At 37.8% G+C, this 22505-nt stretch overlaps 1 protein-coding gene across 1 annotated transcript in view; it reads right to left on the reverse strand.

The window, feature by feature from the left end:
• The window catches only part of LOC113230806 (ATP-binding cassette sub-family A member 3-like), a 46276-nt gene that overhangs the window by 19570 nt on the left and 4201 nt on the right, over positions 1-22505 (reverse strand). Inside the window, exons 3-14 of the mRNA XM_026464894.1 lie at positions 18390-18529; positions 16111-16216; positions 14699-14781; positions 12947-13114; positions 10004-10232; positions 7249-7419; positions 5661-5836; positions 4429-4578; positions 3495-3612; positions 2465-2619; positions 1670-1897; positions 877-1015 (exon numbers count right to left, since the gene is read on the reverse strand). Coding sequence (XP_026320679.1) covers positions 877-1015; positions 1670-1897; positions 2465-2619; positions 3495-3612; positions 4429-4578; positions 5661-5836; positions 7249-7419; positions 10004-10232; positions 12947-13114; positions 14699-14781; positions 16111-16216; positions 18390-18529 — 1863 coding nt within the window. The remainder of the gene's footprint in view (positions 1-876; positions 1016-1669; positions 1898-2464; positions 2620-3494; positions 3613-4428; positions 4579-5660; positions 5837-7248; positions 7420-10003; positions 10233-12946; positions 13115-14698; positions 14782-16110; positions 16217-18389; positions 18530-22505) is intronic.

The raw sequence follows: 22505 nt of genomic DNA on the forward strand, positions 1-22505 counted from the left end.
GCGAATTGTTGTGACGTTGTGAATTACTCAATTTTTATTTTTTTTACTCAATAGTTACTACTCACTTATAGTTACACATCACTCTCACACAAAATAGAAATTATACTACAATTTATATTACTATAATTTCCTTATAAGTACAACAAGAACCTGCTAAATTTCAATTTTCAACTAAAACCCTAAGCTAATAAATTCACATTTATTCAAAAACTTGAAAATTGCCCAGCAGTTTAACTACACTCCGACGCGCCCGTTGCCCCGTTAGTCGCCATCGGGCGCTTGTCAACGTCGGATTTGTGTCAAATTTTCTTCGTCTGTTTTTATTTAGAATAGAATTATTTATTTCGGACCATGATCCATAATAATGTTAGTAATACAGTAAATTTTACTTACGTGCTATGGTTAGTACAATACAAAATTACTTAATTTTAGTGAGAAGTGCATTGACTTACAATTATATGGACGCGTCGGGTCCGCGCTAAAAAGTGTCCGCACTTGTAAGGCGCTAAAATCGTATACAGAGCGCGACACTCCGCTTTAGTCTTCATTTATTCTACGGACAGCGCGATACTGCGATGACATAACAATTTAAATTTCGAATAGGTTGACTTGGGACATTTTTTTCGTGGTTTTTGTATTAGACCCGTCGTCCATTTATTTATAAGTCAATGCAGAAGTGAGTCTAGACCACTACCCCACGCACGTGTAGTTGCACCCAATGTAGTTGGTAGGGGCAGTCCAGCCTATTGGCAACAACGGTTTAATTATATTAACGATTTAATTATATTAATTTTCTGCGCGCAGTTACAATTTTATTAGATCATAAATTTGCAGTTGGTCGAGTCAACGTATAGAGCTAACTGAGCTTGCACTTACCAATGTTATTCTTGAGGTAGATGGGCGTGGCGAGAGCGCGCAGGCGGCCGGCGTGCAGCGCCGCCACGCGGTCGCCCAGCGCATCCGCCTCTTCCATGAAGTGCGTCGTCAGCAGCACCGTGCGCTCGCCGCGAAGCGACTGCCCAAAAAGGAAACAACTCCCAAATTATGTAATATCTTTATTTATTTAGGAACTTTTGTATAAGTATATGCCAGTTCCATCGTACCCTAAACTATAGCTTACATGTCTGGGCGGCGCTGCTGGAGAGCTGATTCAACAAATGGTAATAGTTTTTTAGCCTGTTTCGTGTGAGGATTGCTTAAAATACAATTTATAGCACCTAAGGATGTTCGGTTGATCTGCAGGTCTCTCATCAACGCCGCCCTCTGTTGTTCGTACCGGACACATTCCAGTAACAAATGATATGCACTCCACATAACTCGCAATTAGGAGAATTGCTTTTTTTTCATTAAGAAAGCAAAACTGTTTAATGGAACGTGTCCGGTTCTCATATTTAGTGCGATGACAACTATTTTTCTACCATAGTCGCATTCTGCAATGGTCAATCATGACTAGTAAAAATATTGATAATATCCCAAGCGGTTAACATTACTATCCCACAGAAATCCACCAGCACCAGCAGCGCTCTTTCACGGGAAGCGAACCTGGGACCTCTGCGTGTCAGGCCGGCATGGTAACCTTTCGGCCAGGAGAATGACTCGTTCGCCCCGTCACTGGTATCATATAAAAAGAACTATGAATATAGGCTGGCTCTTTAATCAAAGTGTTTACCAATAGCAACTTCCATAGTTCTCGTCGATTTTCGATGTCTAGACCCAATGTAGGCTCATCGAGTATGAGCACATTCCCACTCCCAGCCAGAGCGCATGCGAGTTGCAATCTCCGTGTCATACCTCCAGACAGATTCTTGCTCATACTATTTGCCTTGCTTGCAATATATAGGCGATCCAGAAGTTCAAGGGAAAATACTTTCGCGTTTTGGAGACCGTAGCCTTTTAACTGAAAGTGACGTTCCTTTATTATATTATATTATATTACATTTATATTACAGATAGACCCGTAAAATCATAAATCATAGATATACGTAATAATACAAAGAAACACTAATTTATTTACACATATGGGCTGCGACGTGTGACGCAATGCGGGTGTCCGATAACCGGCTTTGGAAATGTCAGCACATGACACCCTTCAGCCAGAATTCCTCGTTCATGAAGGTCCACAGACGTTCAGATGGTATGCTCGTTCACAATTTAAAAAATCATAATTAACATCAAATATGAATGTCAATTATGTAGGCAGAAATGGTGACAGCTGTGGCGTTCACATCTGTTTTATTACCCACCCGCCCCGTTCCTTCTCCTCGTCAGTGGCGGGACTTTTGTTCGAGATAGCTTCTCCATTACGTAGTACATTTACCTCAATGGGTTACGCACGTGTATTTTTTGGTTGGGACAAATACAACGCATTTTTCAGACATCGCTTACGACAGCTTAGCCTGTCCCTAGTCTCAAATAACTGTAATGACTAGCTGAGACAATCCTACGAAAAATCATTAAAACTTACCATAGCGCAGAACATGACGTGCTCGAGCACTGTAAGATCGGAGAAGAAGATGTTGTCCTGCGGGCATAGACCGATTTGCTGACGCACTTCTTCCTGGTGCTGCACTGAGTCCAGCCCATTTATTGTCACTGTACCTTCTGTAGCGCTTATCAATCCTGTCATCCAAAATAACCAAAATTATCCCTTGTGCAGCGCGACATAACTATTACGTAAACTGTCACTCACGTGATGCGGGAACCACGCAGCTACCTCGGGTACCGACCTAGTTAAGCGGCAGGCCTGTGCCATCGAGTATATAACCAGAAATAGAGACGAAATAAGGGCCATCCATTCCTAGCAACTCATCGCGCAAATGGGCCTTATGTCACTTTTAAATATCAACTCTCGTTTGCATTGAAATCACTAATTAGAAAGCTGAAATAGTACAGCGCTAACAACTGACCTGTGTGTACGACTCCGTATATTCCAAAAATATAGTATGTATTTACTGTAACAAAGATAATATCTAACAATGGGAGGCTGTTTCATTCGGTGGTGTGGGAAAAACAGCAAAACATGTATTTACAAAACAAACGGAATCACATTTCATCGGTAATTAGGTAAACATTTAATATGTAATTTTTCAATTTTCGTCCATTATAGCAAAGCTCAAGTTAAACTGGTCAATTTGAAGTGAAACTATTGACGATACCCGTCATTCGAATTCGGGCTAACCAATCGGTGCGCAGTTGTCACCGTAATGATACGGCATAATAGTTTTCATACAAATTAAATGACATTTCGTCTCTACTTCTGGTTATATACTCGATGAGTCTAAGATACTATACTTAAGACTGTATAATGGTGACTATTTATATGGAACAACTAGTATAATAAAGAAATTGACCATCAATACGCGATTTAATCTCAGCCGCACCACTCACATTGTCCTTTGTAGTACCTTACACGCCTCATAACATCCACAGTTCATGGCTTCAACATATTTTAACATAAAATAATTGCAATACTCAACCACGGGTAATTTTGTTACCTGCAATAATAGACATAAGGGTGGTTTTTCCGGCTCCGTTGTGCCCGAGCAGCACTGTGATCTCCCCTTTGTACACGTCCAATGACACGTTGTCCAGAGCTTTCTTGGTATTGTATAACTACAAAACGAAGTATTTGAAAACGCTTGGCGTATTGGCAAGTTGGCGTGAAGAACTTTGTCAACTTATGTCTCTGGGTGACGGGCGCAGGGGCACCGCCCCTCAGATCATTGCGATTTACAGCTCTGACTGGCTCTGCAACTGCTATGGAGGGGAATGACTAGTTCGCCCCGTCACTTTGTATGATAAAAAATAAAATTACGGATCGAAACACGAGAGAGCGCATCTGGTTTGCAGTGCGTGTAGATAAAACTTTTTTTATGATTGTACCTATTGCTAAATGAACGTTTACTACGTACTTTGTATTTATTTATTGTCATATGTACATACATAGTCAGGTGTTACAAATGTGTTACATTACGATTAGAGTGTAGTACATGACCCTGAATAGGGCACTGCAAAGCAAGATATTGAATACAATATAAGAAAATATAATGAAACAAAATAAAAAAAAAATCAAATAGGAATTGAGAGGCGTAAACAAAAAATGTTAAAATTTAAAATTGATGTGAAAACAATTAAAACTAAAGCAAAAAACGTCATGGAGAAGGTCGAGATAATATAATACTTATATTAATTAATATTATAAATTCGTCAGATGGTTTATATACGTGTAATATCTTTTTTAGTTCGTTTGATTCATTGTGTTCATTTGGAGTGTAATTGTTGAAATATTTTTATATTATTTAATTATCTATGTACTATTCATTTTATAATAGCTTTTATTCGTTAAATATTTTTTTAAAGTTTTTAAATAATACATTACCATTTGCTTCGTTTTTTATGTCAGGCGATATTTTATAGGTATTTTCTTACTTTGGTAAGGTTGGCAATGCGGATGCCAACCTCGGCATTATCCAGCGGCTTTTCGAAGTAGAGCGAGTCTCGGTCGTTCGGCATTAACGTCCTTTTTTCCGTACCCTCCATTCCGGAATGCGGAGCCTTTTTTCTTATCCAGTATTGAGACTGGTCAATACAATAGGTTCAACATATTTTCCTAATGCACATGTTATTTAAAAAATACTTAACTAAAAACAAATTGTAGCCGCTCAAAAATTTGTAGAGTCAATACTTTAATGCTAATACTGAGTTGGTAACCCCCTGGGTAGCCTATCACAAACTCGATTTTTTTATTCCGAAATAACGTTTGTTGGAATTTTTATTACACCGAAAACCGAATTATAACGAAACCGTTGTTCTTTCAGGATATGTTGGATGTTTATCGCAAAGACACGATTAGGTTCGGTGAGGTGAGGTTAAGTTAGGTTTAAAAGAAAAAACATTTTCCTCTCAAAAGTACTTTCGAAGTTATGAAAATTCGACCAAACGTTATGTCTGAAAAATGTCATTTTGACCACTGATAGGTAACCAGTCCCTTGGAACCTCCATTGTCAAGCATTCAACACACTAATGATATTCGATATGATGATGGAATAAATTAACTATGATGTCGATACAGATGATAAATATGACAGGGGATAGTGCAAATCCGCATATGTAGCATTGGTAAAAGGAGCGTATCTGCACTAAACCAATTTATGTTGTCCACGGACTGATAACAATAGATTCCCGTAAATCGTGCTAACTTGGTTGGCTCGACAGTTACGCGTATTTGATTTGGTCACTAATTTACCGAAATGGAAACAATCGAATGCTAGTTATGCATTACTGCACTATCCCCGACGAGATGGAATAAAGCGACAACCGAATGATAGCTAAAAAGTGGTTACAAAAATGTGAGACGTCCTGTAGCGAGATGGGTGGATGACAACATTAAACTCGCGGGTTGTTGATAAATGAGACTAACACAAGATCGTGGTGAATGAAAAATACTGCAGAAGGATGCCTGGCCGTGGATGATGTTCTCAAAATACTATCAGAAGCATTAATAGTTTTCCAGACATATTAGAATTGACAAAAGAAAAAACGTCGCTCAGAAAAACAGCAATATTTATTCTAAGATTTTTTCCAAGATCTGTAACGACTATGATTATTTTTCTGTAGTGTATCAATCAAGGTTATTAAACAACAAAAACAAGGGTATTAACCTTAAACAAGAAGTTCAATGGCAGAGGAGTGCCATAATTGCCGGGGCACACTTTGCTGCAATACCAGGCAATGAAAAAGAAGATGATAGTTTGAGTGAAGAGCAACATATAGCAGGCAAACACGGAACCACTGAGCGGGGTGTGCTGCACGAAAATGTTAATTGGTCCTTGCGCTTCTGAAAGAAAAAGTGTCAATTATTTTATTTATCTTCAAAAGAGAAATTAATGTGGTACAAGAAACGGGGATGAGCGCAGCGATCAAGTAGTGTGGTGTATCAAAGTGGAAGAAAAGATGTCAGAACAGAACCTATTGTTTGTTAAGAGGGAGCATGCCAAAAAAAGTTTTGACGTTGGCTCCGCCCAAATTTGTGAAACAAATATATGCCTGAAGTTCGCGTGACATGCGACAGGAGATGTAGAATTTTGCACATTAAAAGTACCAAATTCGTTTTAGCGGAATAACTCAAAAACTAAATGGATTTTAAAAAATCCGTAGTGACAGTTCTCGATCATGCATAAATATAATTCATTATCTAATTTTTGTCCTAATAACCTGTAGCACTTCGAGGATAAATCGAAAAAATGTGAAAATTAGAGGTCATTTCGTGATTTTTATCTATCGAGGAACTTTATTGTTTTATGTTTCTGATTAATGTCTATGCTTGAATATATCGTGTAGTTACTCATACAATATTTTATTTTTAACTTTAAAGTGGATCTAAAATTAAATCGAAGATTAGGAATTTTTCCCCTGTTCCCTCTTAATGAGGTACGAAAGGTTGTAAATGAGAGTGGTTAGATTGGTTATAGGCCAAACGTAGCCAAAGATTGCGTGAAAGAAACATGACAGAAGTAGAGAATGAAAGAACAAAAGGATCAATTTAACAGAAGGTTATCTAATGACTTCTGGCCTACTGTGAAATGGTCTTGTAAAGTCCACAGAGGAGAGTTAAAACACTCGCTACTACATATGAATAGAGATCAGATTACAATCAAATATCATAAAGGAACAAAGAATGCGTTCAACTTGGGTCAATGAACTTTTTTACGAACTTTTTGAACGTTAGCCTAAATATTAAACAAAATTTTTAAACCAGCTAAAATTTTTATAATGAATAAAAAAGCATCAGAACGCCTTTAGTTCCTTTTTCTCATTGGTAATGTTAAATTGGATTTGTATTGGTGGGTAACGCAGAGGCGAAACTTCGTATAATATATTTGAAGGCCATTCTCACATTCGTGCGTGTCTATGGCATTCGCGACACAGGGTTTCTCTAGTGCGGGGCTATGTTGAGTGTGTGCGTTATTGTTATTAATTATTTAATAAATTTTAATTTAAAGTAAAAATTATCTGCATGAAAAAATGTTTAACACAAGCGTAGTATTAAATTACGGGCATATGGGACTTGTCAACTTATGTCTCCCGGTGACGGCTGCAGTGGCAGCGCCCCTCAGATCTTTGCGATTTAAAGCTCTGAGTGGCACTGCTATGGACAGGCATGTGGCTTACCATCAGGTGCATGACTCGTTCGTCCCGTCACTTGTTGATATTTGCAATTTGTTACTTATAATTTGTTACTTCACTAACTATAAGCATCTTGATTGACGACTTCCTTCCAGAACCAATACGTGGGTATGTGCGGCAGCAAGCCCGTGAGGCCCAGCACCACGATGTTAGTCTTCGTCATTGACGCCAGAAAGCCCATTGGCAAATAAGACACGACGTATGCAAGACTGGACAACGTTACTGCGTATTGAGCTGTAAAAAATATTAAAACAGAAAATAAAAATGGAAGTAAATCAATTTGCTACTCCGGGCAACCAACTGAGGTTAAATCATGCAAAATAGCTTTTTTTATATATCAAGTGACAGGACGAACAAGTCGTGCACCTGGTGGTAAGCGACACGTCATAACAGGTGCAATGCCACTCAGAGCTTTAAATCTCATAGATCTTAGGGGCACTGCCACTGCGCCCGTCACCTTGAGACATAAGTTGACAAGTCCCATGTGCCTGTAATTTCACCAGCACCCTTGCCCTTCAAAACCGGAATGCAGTAATGCTGACATTACTGCTAGGTGGAAGTACTACCCTGGACGAACTCTTTCACAGGGAGCTCTACTACTACTAAAAATGCGCTTGTGTTGAATGTTTTTTTCATATAGTTTATTTTCTCATCCTCCCTCCACATAATATTAATAAATAGGGTAAACGCCCAGTTACACGAGGCGAAAGTTTTCGCGAATCTGAATTCTATTTACTAGGCAAAAACTTTTAAATTCCTTTGAACAGTCGCTGCGTAGATCAAATTCAAGCCAGACTCGTTCGCGTGCCCGGGACGCTCATTTAAGTTAAAACGTAAAAGCTAAGTAAATAGAGCTTATTTTGCCATGACAGTAGCACGCGGTCGCTGAACGGTGGCAAAGCGGACTCCGCTCGGCGACCGCGCGGCGTGAGCGCGATCTTAGAATAATAACGCATAGAATGATAGTTTCATATCAAACGAACTGTCACAAGTGAGGCAAAAATCAAATTCATGTAGGCTAGTTTTAGTAGTAGGTTAATTTTCGGTTTTAGTGAATATTTATATAAAAATACAAGTTGAAACGCGTTACTTCCTTGTGGAATGTGATGTTAGTATCTATTTTATGTTTGTCTGACGTATTTTTACACTCATTTACCGCACATTTCGTCATTTTTAGCTAAAATTCTTGAGCTGTTCGCGGTGCAAGTTGACCTTGAGCACTGAAGACCCGCCCGCTCGTGTAGGCCCTTTGGGAGCGCTTCAATTTGCCTCATTTAGCGTGTGCGGACTAGGTTTCTATGCGTTATTATTCTAAGAGCGCTATGAAATTCGTGTCGAATAAATGCCGTTACCGAATACCGTTGATAGTTCGGCTACGGAGGCAGTTTTTATTAAATAAAAGAAACTAAAGCCTAAGGAACTCGTTAGCTTTATGTACCCGGGTGACGCACACTGCGGTCCGTTCATACAAGGTAATGCTCAAAACTCAAATTTCTAAATGTAGGTATTGTAGTCTTAGCTCTACTCTATGAGTAGAACTACTGGCTGAGTGAATATAGTTTTGTATTTAGAATGTATTTGAAAAAATAAGTTAGAAGAAAATAACATCTTGATAGATCTAGAAGTAGCCTCGAAATATAAATATGTGAGAAAATCATTGACTTACAATTATATGGACGTCGGGTCCGCGCTAAAAAGTGTCCGCACTTGTAAGGCGCTAAAATCGTATACAGAGCGCGACACTCCGCTTTAGTCTTCATTTGTTCTACGGACAGCGCGATACTGCGATGACATAACAATTTAAATTTCGAATAGGTTGACTTGGGACATTTTTTTCGTGGTTTTTGTATTAGACCCGTCGTCCATTTATTTGTAAGTCAATGGAGAAAATACAATAAACATCTAATTTTGAAGTTAATCCCAGTTTATATTTATAAAGTACCTCTCGCTACGCATCTTAAGCTACGTCTGATGGCCTCAAATTGATTCAAAAACTCGTCTACATCGTTGAATCCATTAAATCTTTGTGCCGGTATACAATACTCTTCTTGCACTTTTCACTGGTATCAATTATAAAACAATATTAAATAAGTAAAAATATAAACTACGACCTTATGTACGCTTTCCTGGAGTTTTTCGTAAAAACATATAAAAATTTTTCACATCAGTTTTCTTTATTGAAATTTACTTCATCATATGTAAGCTTGCTTCCACCATTTGTAGGCTTAGGTATATTATATATCTCTTATAGTTTTAGTAGTCGTAACAAAGTATTACATCACGCGTAAAAATACTGAGTCGCTAAGTACTGCCAGTTGTGAAATGCATCAGTTGAGTTTTGAGCATTGATTTACAAATAAATGGACGACGGGTCTAATACAAAAACCACGAAAAAAATGTCCCAAGTCAACCTATTTAAACGTAGTGACATGTAAAGGAATATGAAAAAGCTAAAACGTTGAATTTAAATTGTAATGTCATCGCAGTACTGTCTAATTTTGCTTGCTTCGCTGTCAGTCGAACAAACGAGACTACAGCGTGAATGACGCTCTGTATACGATTTTAACGCCCTATAAGTTCGGACACTTTTTAGCGCGGACCCGACGTCCATATAATTGTAAGTAAATGGTTTTCGAATCTAAAGTCAAAGGTTTTGAGCAGTACCTTGTATGGACGCCAAGTGTGTTACGGGCGCAATAGACAGTGCACCTCAGATCTTCGCGAATTGAAGCTCTGTGTGGCACTACAACTGTTAAGAATCTATCAGGCACACGACTTGTACGACCTGTCACTTGATATTTTATAAAAAAACACTTACCATTTTTAGTAATAAAACTGCAGGCAAACGCAAGCGCCATCACAGAGACGAAATACAGCAGTAACATAAAAAATATCAACCAAGGGTTAGTTTTTGGAATTACAGTTAACTTTCCCATAGTGAGGAATATGGCTCCGCTTATACTGAATACGAGACCCGTCGGTAGCACATTGAGGATATGTGATAAATTCAGCAGGCTCACTGGTACGCCCAAAATTTTAATAAATTCCTGAAAAGAACTATTTTTGATAAATAAAATGGAAGGTTCATTTCAAAGCTAGCGAATCTGAATGAATCAATGCTGAATGAATGAATGATATGTATTTGCTTAAAAGATGGTTTACAAAAGGTGGTATAAGTGTACATAATATACAGTACATATTTTACCGATATCGACATGCAAATCTATGGATGTCAACAATTTGGCAGCTAAACAATTCTAAAGCAATTCCTATTAAGTATTGAGATAACATTTTAAAATAGTAGTTATTGCCATGTTATGAAGATGTCAAAAAACAATAGTACATTCGTTGTCAAATAAGTTAAGTGGTTAAATTTATTGAGATTTATGTGTAAAGAAGTTATTAATTGAGTAGAATTTTTTTATCTCTTAGTCATGACATCAGCTTACGTTTAAATAAAAGATTTTCATAAACGTTAAATAATCCTTCATAAAATAACTGATCCTTGTACTACGACTTCCTCATTAACGTTCCGAAACACAGGGATTAGATTTTTTTTAATAGCCCCGCACTAGGAAATCCCAAGATCGCGGGTGACATGGATACACACATAGAACACCACAAATTACACCCAACTCACGAGAGAAATAAATGAATGTCATACAAATATTTACAGACTAGTATGGTAACCGTTCGACCAGAGGCATTTGAACTATTTCTAGGGTCGGTGGACTAAAACATACAAATCAAAATATCCGCATCAGCATTCATCGATGCTGATGTTCATTGCGGATGTTCGAGTCGTGACATGACCCAAAAGGCACGCTGGAATAATTCACAAACCTTCCAGAAACAGACTGTAAGCCGAAAAATCAGGTCAGCTATTGTTTTTAAAATATAACTTTGATAAAATTGCACAACGATTGAGCTAGGCAGATTGATTGTTTTCATGCAGATTGATTCTTTTGATAATATCATTTTCACACAATCATTGAAATAATTACAATTTCTTTTTCTCAGTGCAAATGTGATATGATGAGATTTGGTGGCACTGATCCGGTTGCACCATTTACAGAACCACCTGTGGGCATGATCTAGTTGGAGTTGGAGATTTGTGCTAGCTCTAACAGGATTCCCATCAACGGACAAAAGGGCTATATCATCGGCGTATGTAGTAACTGTGATATTATCCGATATTGGCAAGTCCGAGGTGAAGATGCTATACAGAACCGGGCCGAGGACTGAGCCCTGTGGTACACCTGCCAGAATACTGTACATGTTTGATTTCGCTGCTCTGTGTTTAACTCGGAAGGAACAACCGAACAGGTAGGACTCTATGAAAAGAAACATCGAATGTGGAAGTCTGTTTTAACCTTGGCCAACAATCCCTTGTGCTACACCCGATCAAAGGCTTGCTGCACATCGAGGAAGGCCGCAGAACAATATTTTTGGTGTTCAAAGCTCTGTCGGATCTTGTGGTATTACCCGATGAACTTGCTCAATAGTTGAATGAAACTAACGGATTACAAACTGGTGAGATGGGACATCACAGCACTCATCCATAACTGGTTTCAGCCTGGTGAGAAATATCCTTTCTCAAAGCTTAGACAGCACAGGCGTTAGACTTAAAAGTGCCAGTAAAAGGAAGCCTCTTGTTCAGGTTTCCCAGGTTTGTGGATCATTACTACCTGGGACATCTTCCATATAGATGGAAAGTAACCCGAGAATAGCATTTAACAAGCAAGTTATAAATGTAATGTACTTCTTTAGGAGATTTTTTAAATATTTTTGGAATGATAAGATCAAATTCAGAGGTCTTTTTTGGATGTAATAATCTTATTTTTTACGAAATTTACCTTAGAGAAGCAGGTTTAAGAGGCAAACACATTTGACAGTCCTGCGCTAGAACTGTCTCCAAGCCAAACTCTTCATCGGTCACGTTATCATTCGGCTTAAATATTTCAGCTAGGTGCTTAGCAAATTTTTCCGCCTTTTCCGTGTCTGTTCTCGCCCCTGTACCCGTTTCTGTTCTAATAGGAGGGTACTGTTGTTGGGGTCTATTTAAGTTTTTAGTTGCCTTCCAAAGTGAGAGCTCTCCATGTCCAGTCGAGGCCATCATATGCAAGTTAGTGTTAACTACAGAGTTCATTGATGCATTGATAATACTTCTGAGCTCTTTCGAGCATTATTATATCTATTTTTGTCCATCGGATGATGCGACTGATATAATACCATCCTCATCTTAGACTCATCATAAGGTTTACAAGTGATTCGGCCTTTTCATGAATAAACACATTCGCATTCACTGTCAGAATTACTGGAGTACGATCTGAGGATCCATCCAGGCTTGGTTCGATTTTCATATACATATGAGCCGCACCCTGACTCAGGAAGAAGTCCAGAAGGTCGGACAGCTTTCTAGGGTCATTTGGCCAATATGTTGGTTCACGAGTCGATAAAGATTTCAGGAGGATGTTGTAGGTACAGCGTTTTAGATTACGTCCACGAGTGCGAGTTTTTAAATAAATAAAATCAACATCCGCATCCGCTGATATGTAAGAAACCTGAACCCTGCTTCCAACATCATAAACGATATAAAAATGTACAATTATAATATATTAAAAAATGAAGCACTGTTATGACTTATGTATGAGCTTTAGTCCACCTACCCTGGAACTTAAAAATCGAATCCAATATCTATTTTAGTGTTTCGAAGCCTACCAGAGAATTTGTATAATAGGTAAAGGAGAATACAACATACTTGCACACCAGAAGTGCGTTCCTGAAGCAGCTTAGCCATTAAAAATACGAAGGGTAAATAAAGCGACAAAAAACAAGCAATGTGCAACATTGTTGTAACGAATTTGGGGCTCAAAATGTCGTCATCGTCGTCGTCGTCGTCGTCGAACTCTTGCAGGGTTAATTTCAACTGTAACAAAAATGTGGATTTTGTAGTTTGATGCTCATTTTAAAAGTAACATAGGTGGGTGAAAATAACTTTCAGTATAATGATTTATAATATACATAACCTAACCTCCGGTTAAAAAAACCGACCTCAAAAGTGATTCATCGCATAGTTTACCACCCTTAGAGGTGGAATATTTTCTTCAAATTTAAATGGGACCACTTCTGAGGTACCCTCTTTCCAACAAAAAGGAATCATCAATATCGGTTCACCAATGCACGGTTCATCAATGGCGGAGTTATCGCGTAACATACATACAAAAACAAAACATGCAGATGGATTGCGAACCTCCTCCTTTTTTTGAAGTCGGTTGAAAATGTATTGTTATCTTAAAAAAAATTGCATAACAGAAAATTGCCGAAGGCTGAACTAGATATTATTTTCAAAATCATAATTAAAAATCTAAATCAGTTTGATTATTTAGCATTCAACTACGATTTTTGGAAAGCGCTCGTAAAGTTCAAAAAAATTAAAACCGTAAAATACAAAACAGTGTACTTCAAAAAGTCAAAGTCTACATCCGTAAACTATACTTTATTTGGTCTCGTCGAGACCAAATAAATTATGCTATAAAACAATTTATGTGAAATAAAATAACTTGTAAAGAAATTGTCTATAGACAAAATATTTATACTCTCTGTGTGTGTATTTATACTCTGTGTGGTGTGTATGTTTATAGTCTAATGAACACTGGGCACTAACATACCTATTTTATATTCACTTAACTTCACTAACTCAAAAGGTTTAGTTCTTAGTAGTCTACGCGCTATGTCTGTATTGTTTAGTAGCTGTATAGATTCTTTGTTCACGTGATTATAATAGACTTTATAATCTATGTTCATTTTGTACGAAAAATCATTTTAATAAATTTGCCCAACAGCTGCTGTCCCGATTTTTTCGTCCTATACAATGAAATCGTCTTTATAAGAAGCTGAGTCTATCAGAATTATAAATAGTAGTCATTTTATTAATTTTGTTTCTAAACCTTTTATGAAATTGGACCAACTTCTACATCTGTTCTGATTTTTTTCGTTCCATATAAGAAAATGATCCCTTCATGAAATCGAGCCGATCACCACTAAAAACAAATTTAATCAATTTTATTAATTTTTGTAGCCTATTCCACTTTTAGTAGTTGGTAAATCCCTGGGATTACTTATTGCACCCCTGCCCTGTGTCGCCTGGCCACAGCACGAACCAGGGATTGACAAAGCGGACATCAGAGGGCACGGCAGACCACCGCAGCTATATATATTCCTAAGATGGTTTCCTTGTATGTTCTATGGTTTCGGATTTCTCGATTCCCCCATACTGTACATTTAATAGAAAATTGCCGAAACTTGGGCCTAGGTATTAGTTTCAAAATCATAATTAAAAATCTAAATGAGTTTGATAAATAGGATTCAACTACCATTTTTGATTATGCAAGTGATGAAAAAGGTATTTCGAGATGAGGTATGAAAACGAGGAAATGCGATTTTGAATTTTTGTCCACATCTCAACTTATCTACGCTTTGGTGGATGATACGGCTAAGAAATTGAAGATACTTTTTCTATGTCGGCGCCTTGCAGTTCGAGGTAACTGGAGTCTATCGCCCATTGAACCCGCATGAAAAGAGGGTAGTTCTTGTCTGAAATATGAGAAATATACATTACAATTGATGATTTGAACATTTGTTACACAGAAACGGCGTGAAAGTAGGCACGCCGAACAGTAAAACCGAAGTAGAAGCACAGAGCTCCTTGTGAAAGAGTTTCTCCAGGGAAATTAAAAAAAAAAAAAATTCCTGCCAATTGGTATCATAAAAAAAGAAGACAGTTTTTCGATGTATTTTTTTTTTAAAAAAATTAATATGTATTTTGAATGTGTATCAAGGCCTGCTTCAGTTGTAGTGAACAGGAAATCGGTCCTTGACGACTGTCGTCATGAAAGATGTAGGTAATGAGTAGATCTGTTAGCCTGCTCACGTTGTAATAAACAACGCATTTGCGTTTTGGTAAATATCGAAATATTAGCAATTAAAGCCTTTTTTTTCTTTGAAAAAATGTTAACTAGAGGTTTTTGTTTGTATCGCCAATGATAGTAAGGTAATTTTATTTCTCACTTGATCACAATTGCTCAATAAATGAATATTTGAATGTACTTACCTTACAAATACAACAAGGGGATTCGTTGGGATTTAAAATTGGCGGTGGATCGTTCAGGGGATTAGATGGAAATGAAATATTATAAAATATTATATAAAATATATGCAGAGGCATTGGGGATATACCCGATGGGAATAGAAAATAATATAAAATAAAACCAAACCAAACCAAATGCCAGTTACGCGTTGTTGCCACAGTGATATAAAAAAAACCTCTTTTATGTCAAAGACTCAATTTCGCTAATTGATAGGTATTGCAGGTAACTTTGGGAGACTATGTGGAGCATCGAGTATATAAACAGAAATAGAGACGAAATGTCATTTAATTTGTTTGAAAACTATTCTGCCAAAACATTACGGTGACAACTGCGCTCCGATTGGCCAGCTCGTATTCGAAACAATTGACGGGCAATAATTTATTATAATTGACTGATTGTAATTAGATGTTTTGCTGTTTTTCTCCACACCACCGATTGGAACAGCCCCATTGTTAGAGATGTTATCTTTATTACAATAAATACAGAATATTTTTGGAATATACAGAGACGTACACACAGGTCTGTTGTTGGCGCTGTACTACGTCAGCTTTCTAATTACCCAGTGATTTCAGCGCAAACGAGAGTAGATATTTAAAAGTGTTATAAGGCCCATTTACCTGATGGATGGATGGCCCTTACTTTATTTCTGTTTCTGGTTATACATATACTCGATTGTACATTCTTATAATTCGATAAAATAATGTGGATTAAGTGACTTTTGCATAGATAGTTAATGAGATATTACTATAATTGTAAGTCAATGGATATTACGCACCGATTTTGTTGTGGGAGCCAATTAGGGAGTACTTTCTCTGATCTGAGTAATTTAAATCTTCGTCAATCCGTATGGTGTATCGTAAATGACTGGGCAGTTGTGTGTTCTGTTGAAAATAAAAATACGGAATGTCGAGGACTTAGACTTTTGCAATTGCTATAAATTCATTATAACTTTTTATAAAAAGTACCGACCTTGCCAAGTCTTATTGAAATCAGTTACCTGAAAGTGGATTAATTCCCTAGTTTGCCACCCTTAGAGGTGCAATATTTTCTTCAAATTTAAATGGGACCAATGCTGAGGTACCCTCTTTTCGACAAAAGAAGAATCATCAAAATTAATTCACAAATGCCGAAGAAATCGCGTAGCATACACACAAAAAAATACAGTTTAATTTAAAACCTCCTCCTTTCTTTGAAGTCGGTTAAAAAATGAAACTATTTTTTCCGATTTTGATTGCATTTATTTGTCTTTAAAAGCCCATGTTGGCTTATTACAAGTCCCATTGTCACAGTTGACTCTAGTCGGCCTGTATAGAGCTTAAAACGTTGATTTGTTTAAAAAAATAAGAAATATACGCAATTTAGATTCGAAAACCATTGACTTACAATTATATGGGCGTCGGGTCCGCGCTAAAAAGTGTCCGAACTTATAGGGCGTTAAAATCGTATACAGAGCGTCAATCACGCTGTAGTCTTCGTTTGTTCGACTGACAGCGAAGCAAGCAAAATTAGACAGTACTGCGATGACATTACAATTTAAATCTAACGTTTTAGCTTTTTCATATTCCTCTACATGTCACTACGTTTAAATAGGTTGACTTGGGACATTTTTTTCGTGGTTTTTGTATTAGACCCCTCGTCCATTTATTTGTAAGTCAATGTCGAAAACACAGTTTCCTTTACATAAAACAAAAATCCGAAAGTAAACTGGAAAGTACTATAAACGAGATTCAAGAGTGCATAGGTACAATACGTTTTCGGGGTACCACAAGGAGCGCTTCTAGGACCTCGATTCTTTATCCCTTTATCAATGGTCTGGTCAAACGCCCGGAGAAAGTTGATTTGTTTAAATTTTATAATACAAAAATTAATCGATTTCTAAACTGGCCACCATTATTCTTTGCTTTCTATTTTGTGATAGCTGCTGTCACTAATATACCTCACCTAGTTTTGTTTGTTTGAATTCATGAATATAATTTTCAAGTTATCCTGTGTTGCTTCTTTGTATTTCTTTCTACCATTATACGAGTACCTATTCCCAATACGAAAGAGATGAGTTAGATAGTAGGTATTAGGCAGGTAGCTGGAAAGGTGTTTCGGACCTCAGTTAAGCGTACCGAACTCATCTCTCCTTGGCGGACGTATTTATGCAGAAAGCCATGTACGCGTGGTTGTTCAAATTTGTCATTCATCTTTGACGTTTCCGTGTCAAAGGCATCTTTGAAGAGTCGAGGCTTTTAACTATATCTATAAAGTCAAAGTTAAATAATTTATTTCATAGGTAAGCAAATTATACTTGAAATCGTCCTACTGATTTAACTCTACTGCTCATTCGTAAAGCAGATTCCACAGAAAAGAATGAGCAAGAAGAGGAGACGTGCCCCAGAGATGTTCTTAGTCGGAAGCTACGTCCGGATATTGTCGCAGGACACTGCAACCCGCCTCTCCGACACTAGCCCGGAGCGCTAGTAGAGGACGAGCTAGATATCCACCGGTCCCTCCAGTCGTTTAGGTTTCGGGGAACTGGAGAGACTCTTCGGCGTTGGGAAGTGAGTGTGCCTACAGCTCCGCCACCAAAGAGGAGACTTGTAAGTGGACTGTAGAGTCAACGGCTTAGCGTTGGCATCTGTTAGTTGAGCAGTGTGCGTGTCTCCAGCTCCGGTACCTATCTGGAAAATAGGGAGGGTACTGTATGTGCACCCGATGCAGCTCACCCAAGGCACCAGCCTTTTGAGAATCGGATGAAGTGTGTGCAAAAGGGCTGATCTGGGGTCAGGACCGGACTGAGAAGGTTCCTGTGTGGTCCCTGATTATAGTGCCCTTCCCGTATAACTAAGAGGTTGATACGGGAAGGGCACTATAAACAAAACTTACGTAGAAAATATATGGAACGAGCGTTCACTCTTTGATGCACCAAATTTTTTGCTCAGTGTAGGTAAGTAGATTTCTTGTTTGTGAAAGTACATTTAAAAAATGTTCAATAAGTTTCGGAATCTCTATAGTTTTAAACAGAATTCTTACTACTATAGAATACTATTGAATTCGTCATCCAGTCACCTCCATATTGTGGAATATGACTATTGCAATTACGCCAATATCCATGTCATACTTTTTGTGGTCCTTTCTTGTGGTCACAAAATTTTCGAGAAAAATTTCATCTTCAATTCCAATATACTTTTTATTAGGCACGGAGCCATCTGAAACAAATTAGTTATTATGAAAAACGGCTAATCTGTGTCCAATATTATGTATGACCTGTGTCCGATGTTACTACTATGCCATGTACATAATACTATGATATTCAATTATTTTTTGTGAAATTGGGTACTCTATTGGTTTGTTATAACATATTAATGACTAAAATCAACTTTGATGTAAAAACTTTCAAAGATTTGTCACAGATGGCACAGAAAAAGAAATTGTAAAGTCTGCTAGTTCGCTCCGTAGCTCAGTTTGTGAGAGAGTTAGGCACAGTTTGCTGAAGGCACTGGTTTGAATCCAGTCTGATCGAATTAATTTTTCTTTGTGTCCGATCTTTGTAATAATAATAACAAACTAGTGGAGTTATTTCACAAAAAATAATTTAATATCATGATAGTGAAACATTGTGATATTCAATAAACTTAATATAAAGAATCTAAAAGATAACACAATAAAATCTTTCCTCCGTGTGATAGAGGTGCCAAAGACGACGAAGCGCAGAACACACGGATAGCGCGTTGGCGCGGTCCGTTGGAAGCCAGCATTAAGACGGCTACGTATGTTCAATTCAATAAAATCTTAAGAACCTGCTCTTGTTGAATGACAACACGCAGAGTCGTCTTTTCTTCTAGTTCTTTTGGTAAGTAAGCTTTATCCACTGTACAATACATAAGTTGCTGCAAAAATTCTTCACATGATACTTTCGAATTGTCAGATTAAAGTTCTCGGCACATCTAAATACGCGCCATAGCGCGCGGTTGGAGTCAGGAGCGGCCCTGCTGCTTGATTTTGATTGCCTCTCCCGATCGGAAACTGCGTCTCTTCCGTGTCCAGGCGCATAATTGCGATTCACAACTGGCCGATCGGAAACTTTTGACATTTCAAATCGGAACAATAGTTGATTTAACTCACAAATTAGAAAGATATAGTAGGAATCAGGTTCATCTTCTCGCTCGGAAACCCGTTTGATTTCGAGACTCGGATGGGCTACCCGACCGGATCGGTTCCGATTTGAATTAAAATCAGCTCGCTGGACTCGCCTGTAGCGCGAGGTCGTCCGTACAAGTCGGCGCGGCGTGGTGTGACTCTTGAAGTCACGGGCTGCGAGAAGCTAGCATTATACATAGGGCGCACTATAAGTTTCCGGAACTGGCCACTTACGAAAACAATATTTAAAAAATAATTACAATATTTGAAAATGGAACTCTTTGGCTGTAGAATACAGTTTGTTTCATCAGACTGTCACTTGTTTTTATATTGTGGCGACATTTTAGAAATTGGTTGTCTATATCACTATGGATTTAACTCGTGAAAATTTTCGTAGTATGATTTTCTACGACTTGATGTCAATTAACAGCTCAGCGGAGCTTCGCTTGGATTCAAACTGCTTTTGGTGATGAAGCACCATACAAGACGATTATTTGTAGCTGGTTTGCAGAATTCAAATACGGTCGTGTGAATCTCAGTGACGAATTGCGTGATGGTCGCCCGTCCACTGCTGTGAACAACAAAAACATCGATGCTGTGCGCCGTATGATCATAACAATCAGGCATGTGACGTACCATGAGTCATATACAATCAATACTACACAAACATTTGGGTGTGAAAAAGCTGCGCTCTCGTTGGATCCCACACAATTTGACTGAGGTTAAAAAAACGAATCTCGTTACTTGGTGCAATGCCATGCTTACCAGATTCAACGAAGGGGCGTCAAATTTGGTGTGGGACATAGTAACAGGTGACGAAACATGGATTTATATCAAAACAAAGCAGCAATCGAGCGTGTGGATCTTTCGAGATGAGCCGAAACAAACCAAAGTGGCGCGCGTGCAAAGTGCCCTTAAGCGGATGATTGCTTCTTTCTTTAATAAAACTGGACACTTGGCTACGGTTAGTTTGGAGAATCGTTGTATCGTGAATAGTGATTGGTACACGTTCATTTGTTTGCCGAGAGTGACAAACTCCGTAAAAATAACCGTAAACGCCGTACCATCTTGCACCACGATAATGCCAGTTCTCACAAGGCCAGACAAAATAATGAATTTTTGAATGTGAACAACGTTGACCTTATGAGCCATCCCGCGTACAGTCCCGACTTGGCACCTTGTGACTTTTATTTATTCCCAAAAATTAAGAACCAGTTACGCGGTCAACGATTTTTATCACCTGAAGTGGACAGCCACTGTGGACACACACACGAAGAGTATGAAAAACAAGTTTCAGAGATTGTCACGGAGGAGTGGCATAAATGTTTTCAAAATTGGCTCATTCGTATGAAAAAGTACATTAACGCTAACGGAGAATATTTTGAGAAACAATAAATTCATTTCTGACCATTTAAAGTATTTTTTTCTTATTCATTCCGGAAACCTATAGTGCGCCTCACGTATATACAACCTTGTTTGTACTAGCGCACTCAGTACATGCGTACTCGTAACATGAAAACACGACTAAAGATGAAAGTGTGGGATGAAAATAAGAAAATTTTTTTTTTTTAAAATTCATATTCTTTGTAAAAAAGTTCCATCTTTATTTAACAACACCTATACCAACATTAAATAAATTTAAAAAATCGCTACAGAATAAACAAGATTAGACGAAGTTACCGCCAATCCGTTTTAGAAATCTTGTAGGTATTTTAAAATTTCTAGAGTATTTATAACAAAGAAATTTATATTTTCCCTTAACATCAATGTTCATTTTTGTCAGTACAAGAAACTGTACCCTTGGTGTAATAAAGCCACATCTGCAAAATGACACTTCAGTAGGGCCAGCACGATAGATAGCTATTTTCTCGAGAGCGACATAAATATTACATAGATACGAGTATTGCCAGATCCTATACATGTGCAGCCTGTGGAGCAATTACACTAAAATAAGCATACAGTGCCTTGCGTGTCCAATTCAACAACGCCCTCAGGGGACTGCTGGGGCTGCCGCGACAATGTAGTCCCTCAGGGATGTTCGCGGAGGCTACGATTGATAATTTTCAGACAGTCATTCGCATTGGCATCCCTCTTGGCCAGAGTGAAAGGCTGCACCAACAGTCTTCTTAAGGTGGTATCAGAAAGGATGGACAACCCAAACCTTAAATATTTGATGTCCATCCTTGTTCATGAAAATGAACACTACTTTCTACTAACATAGTTATAAGTACCTACTATCAACTATATAACCAGAAATAGAGACGAAATAAGGGCCATCCATACCTGGCAATCTCATCAGGCAAATGGGCCTTATATCAAAATATCAACTCTCGTTTACGCTGAAATCATAAATTAGAAAACTGAAAAAATACAGCGCCAACAACTGACCTGCGTGGACATCTCCGTATATTCCAAAAATATTCTGTATTTATTGTAATAAAGACAACATCTCTAACAACGGGGGCTGTTCCGTTCGGCGGTGTGGGAAAAACATCTAAACATCTAATTACAAAACAAAAAGAATCACATTTCATCGGTAATGAAATATTAAATATATAATTTTGCAATTTTCGTCCATTATAGCAAAACTCAAGTTAAGTTGGTCGATTTGAAGTGAAACAATTGGCGACCCTCGTCAATTGTTTCGAATTCGGGCTGGCCAATCACAGTTGTCACCGTAATGATTTAGCAGAACAGGTTTCAAACAAATTAAATGACATTTCTGGTTATATACTCGATGGTACCTACTAACACCATATGGACATGTAACTATATCTCTACTGTCTGAAATAAAATTGTTTCATTTCATAAAATGCGAGATACTTACTGCTATTCTCGCATACAGATCTCGCGTTTTATATCGCTCTAGCGCATAAATAGTTGTGCTAGCCCTACATGAGAAAGGTTGAAAAACTCTGCGAACGAAATAATCGTTATTTCTTATGTTTAAATACGAGAATTGTAAAATTTCACATATACATCATTTATTTCATGTAATTCGTATTTATTATGAGTTTCATGTGATAATAGTAGTTTATGAGACTG

This window comes from Hyposmocoma kahamanoa, unplaced genomic scaffold (genome assembly GCF_003589595.1).
Source record: "Hyposmocoma kahamanoa isolate Upper Pololo Valley unplaced genomic scaffold, ASM358959v1 64, whole genome shotgun sequence".
NCBI lineage: Eukaryota > Metazoa > Arthropoda > Insecta > Lepidoptera > Cosmopterigidae > Hyposmocoma > Hyposmocoma kahamanoa.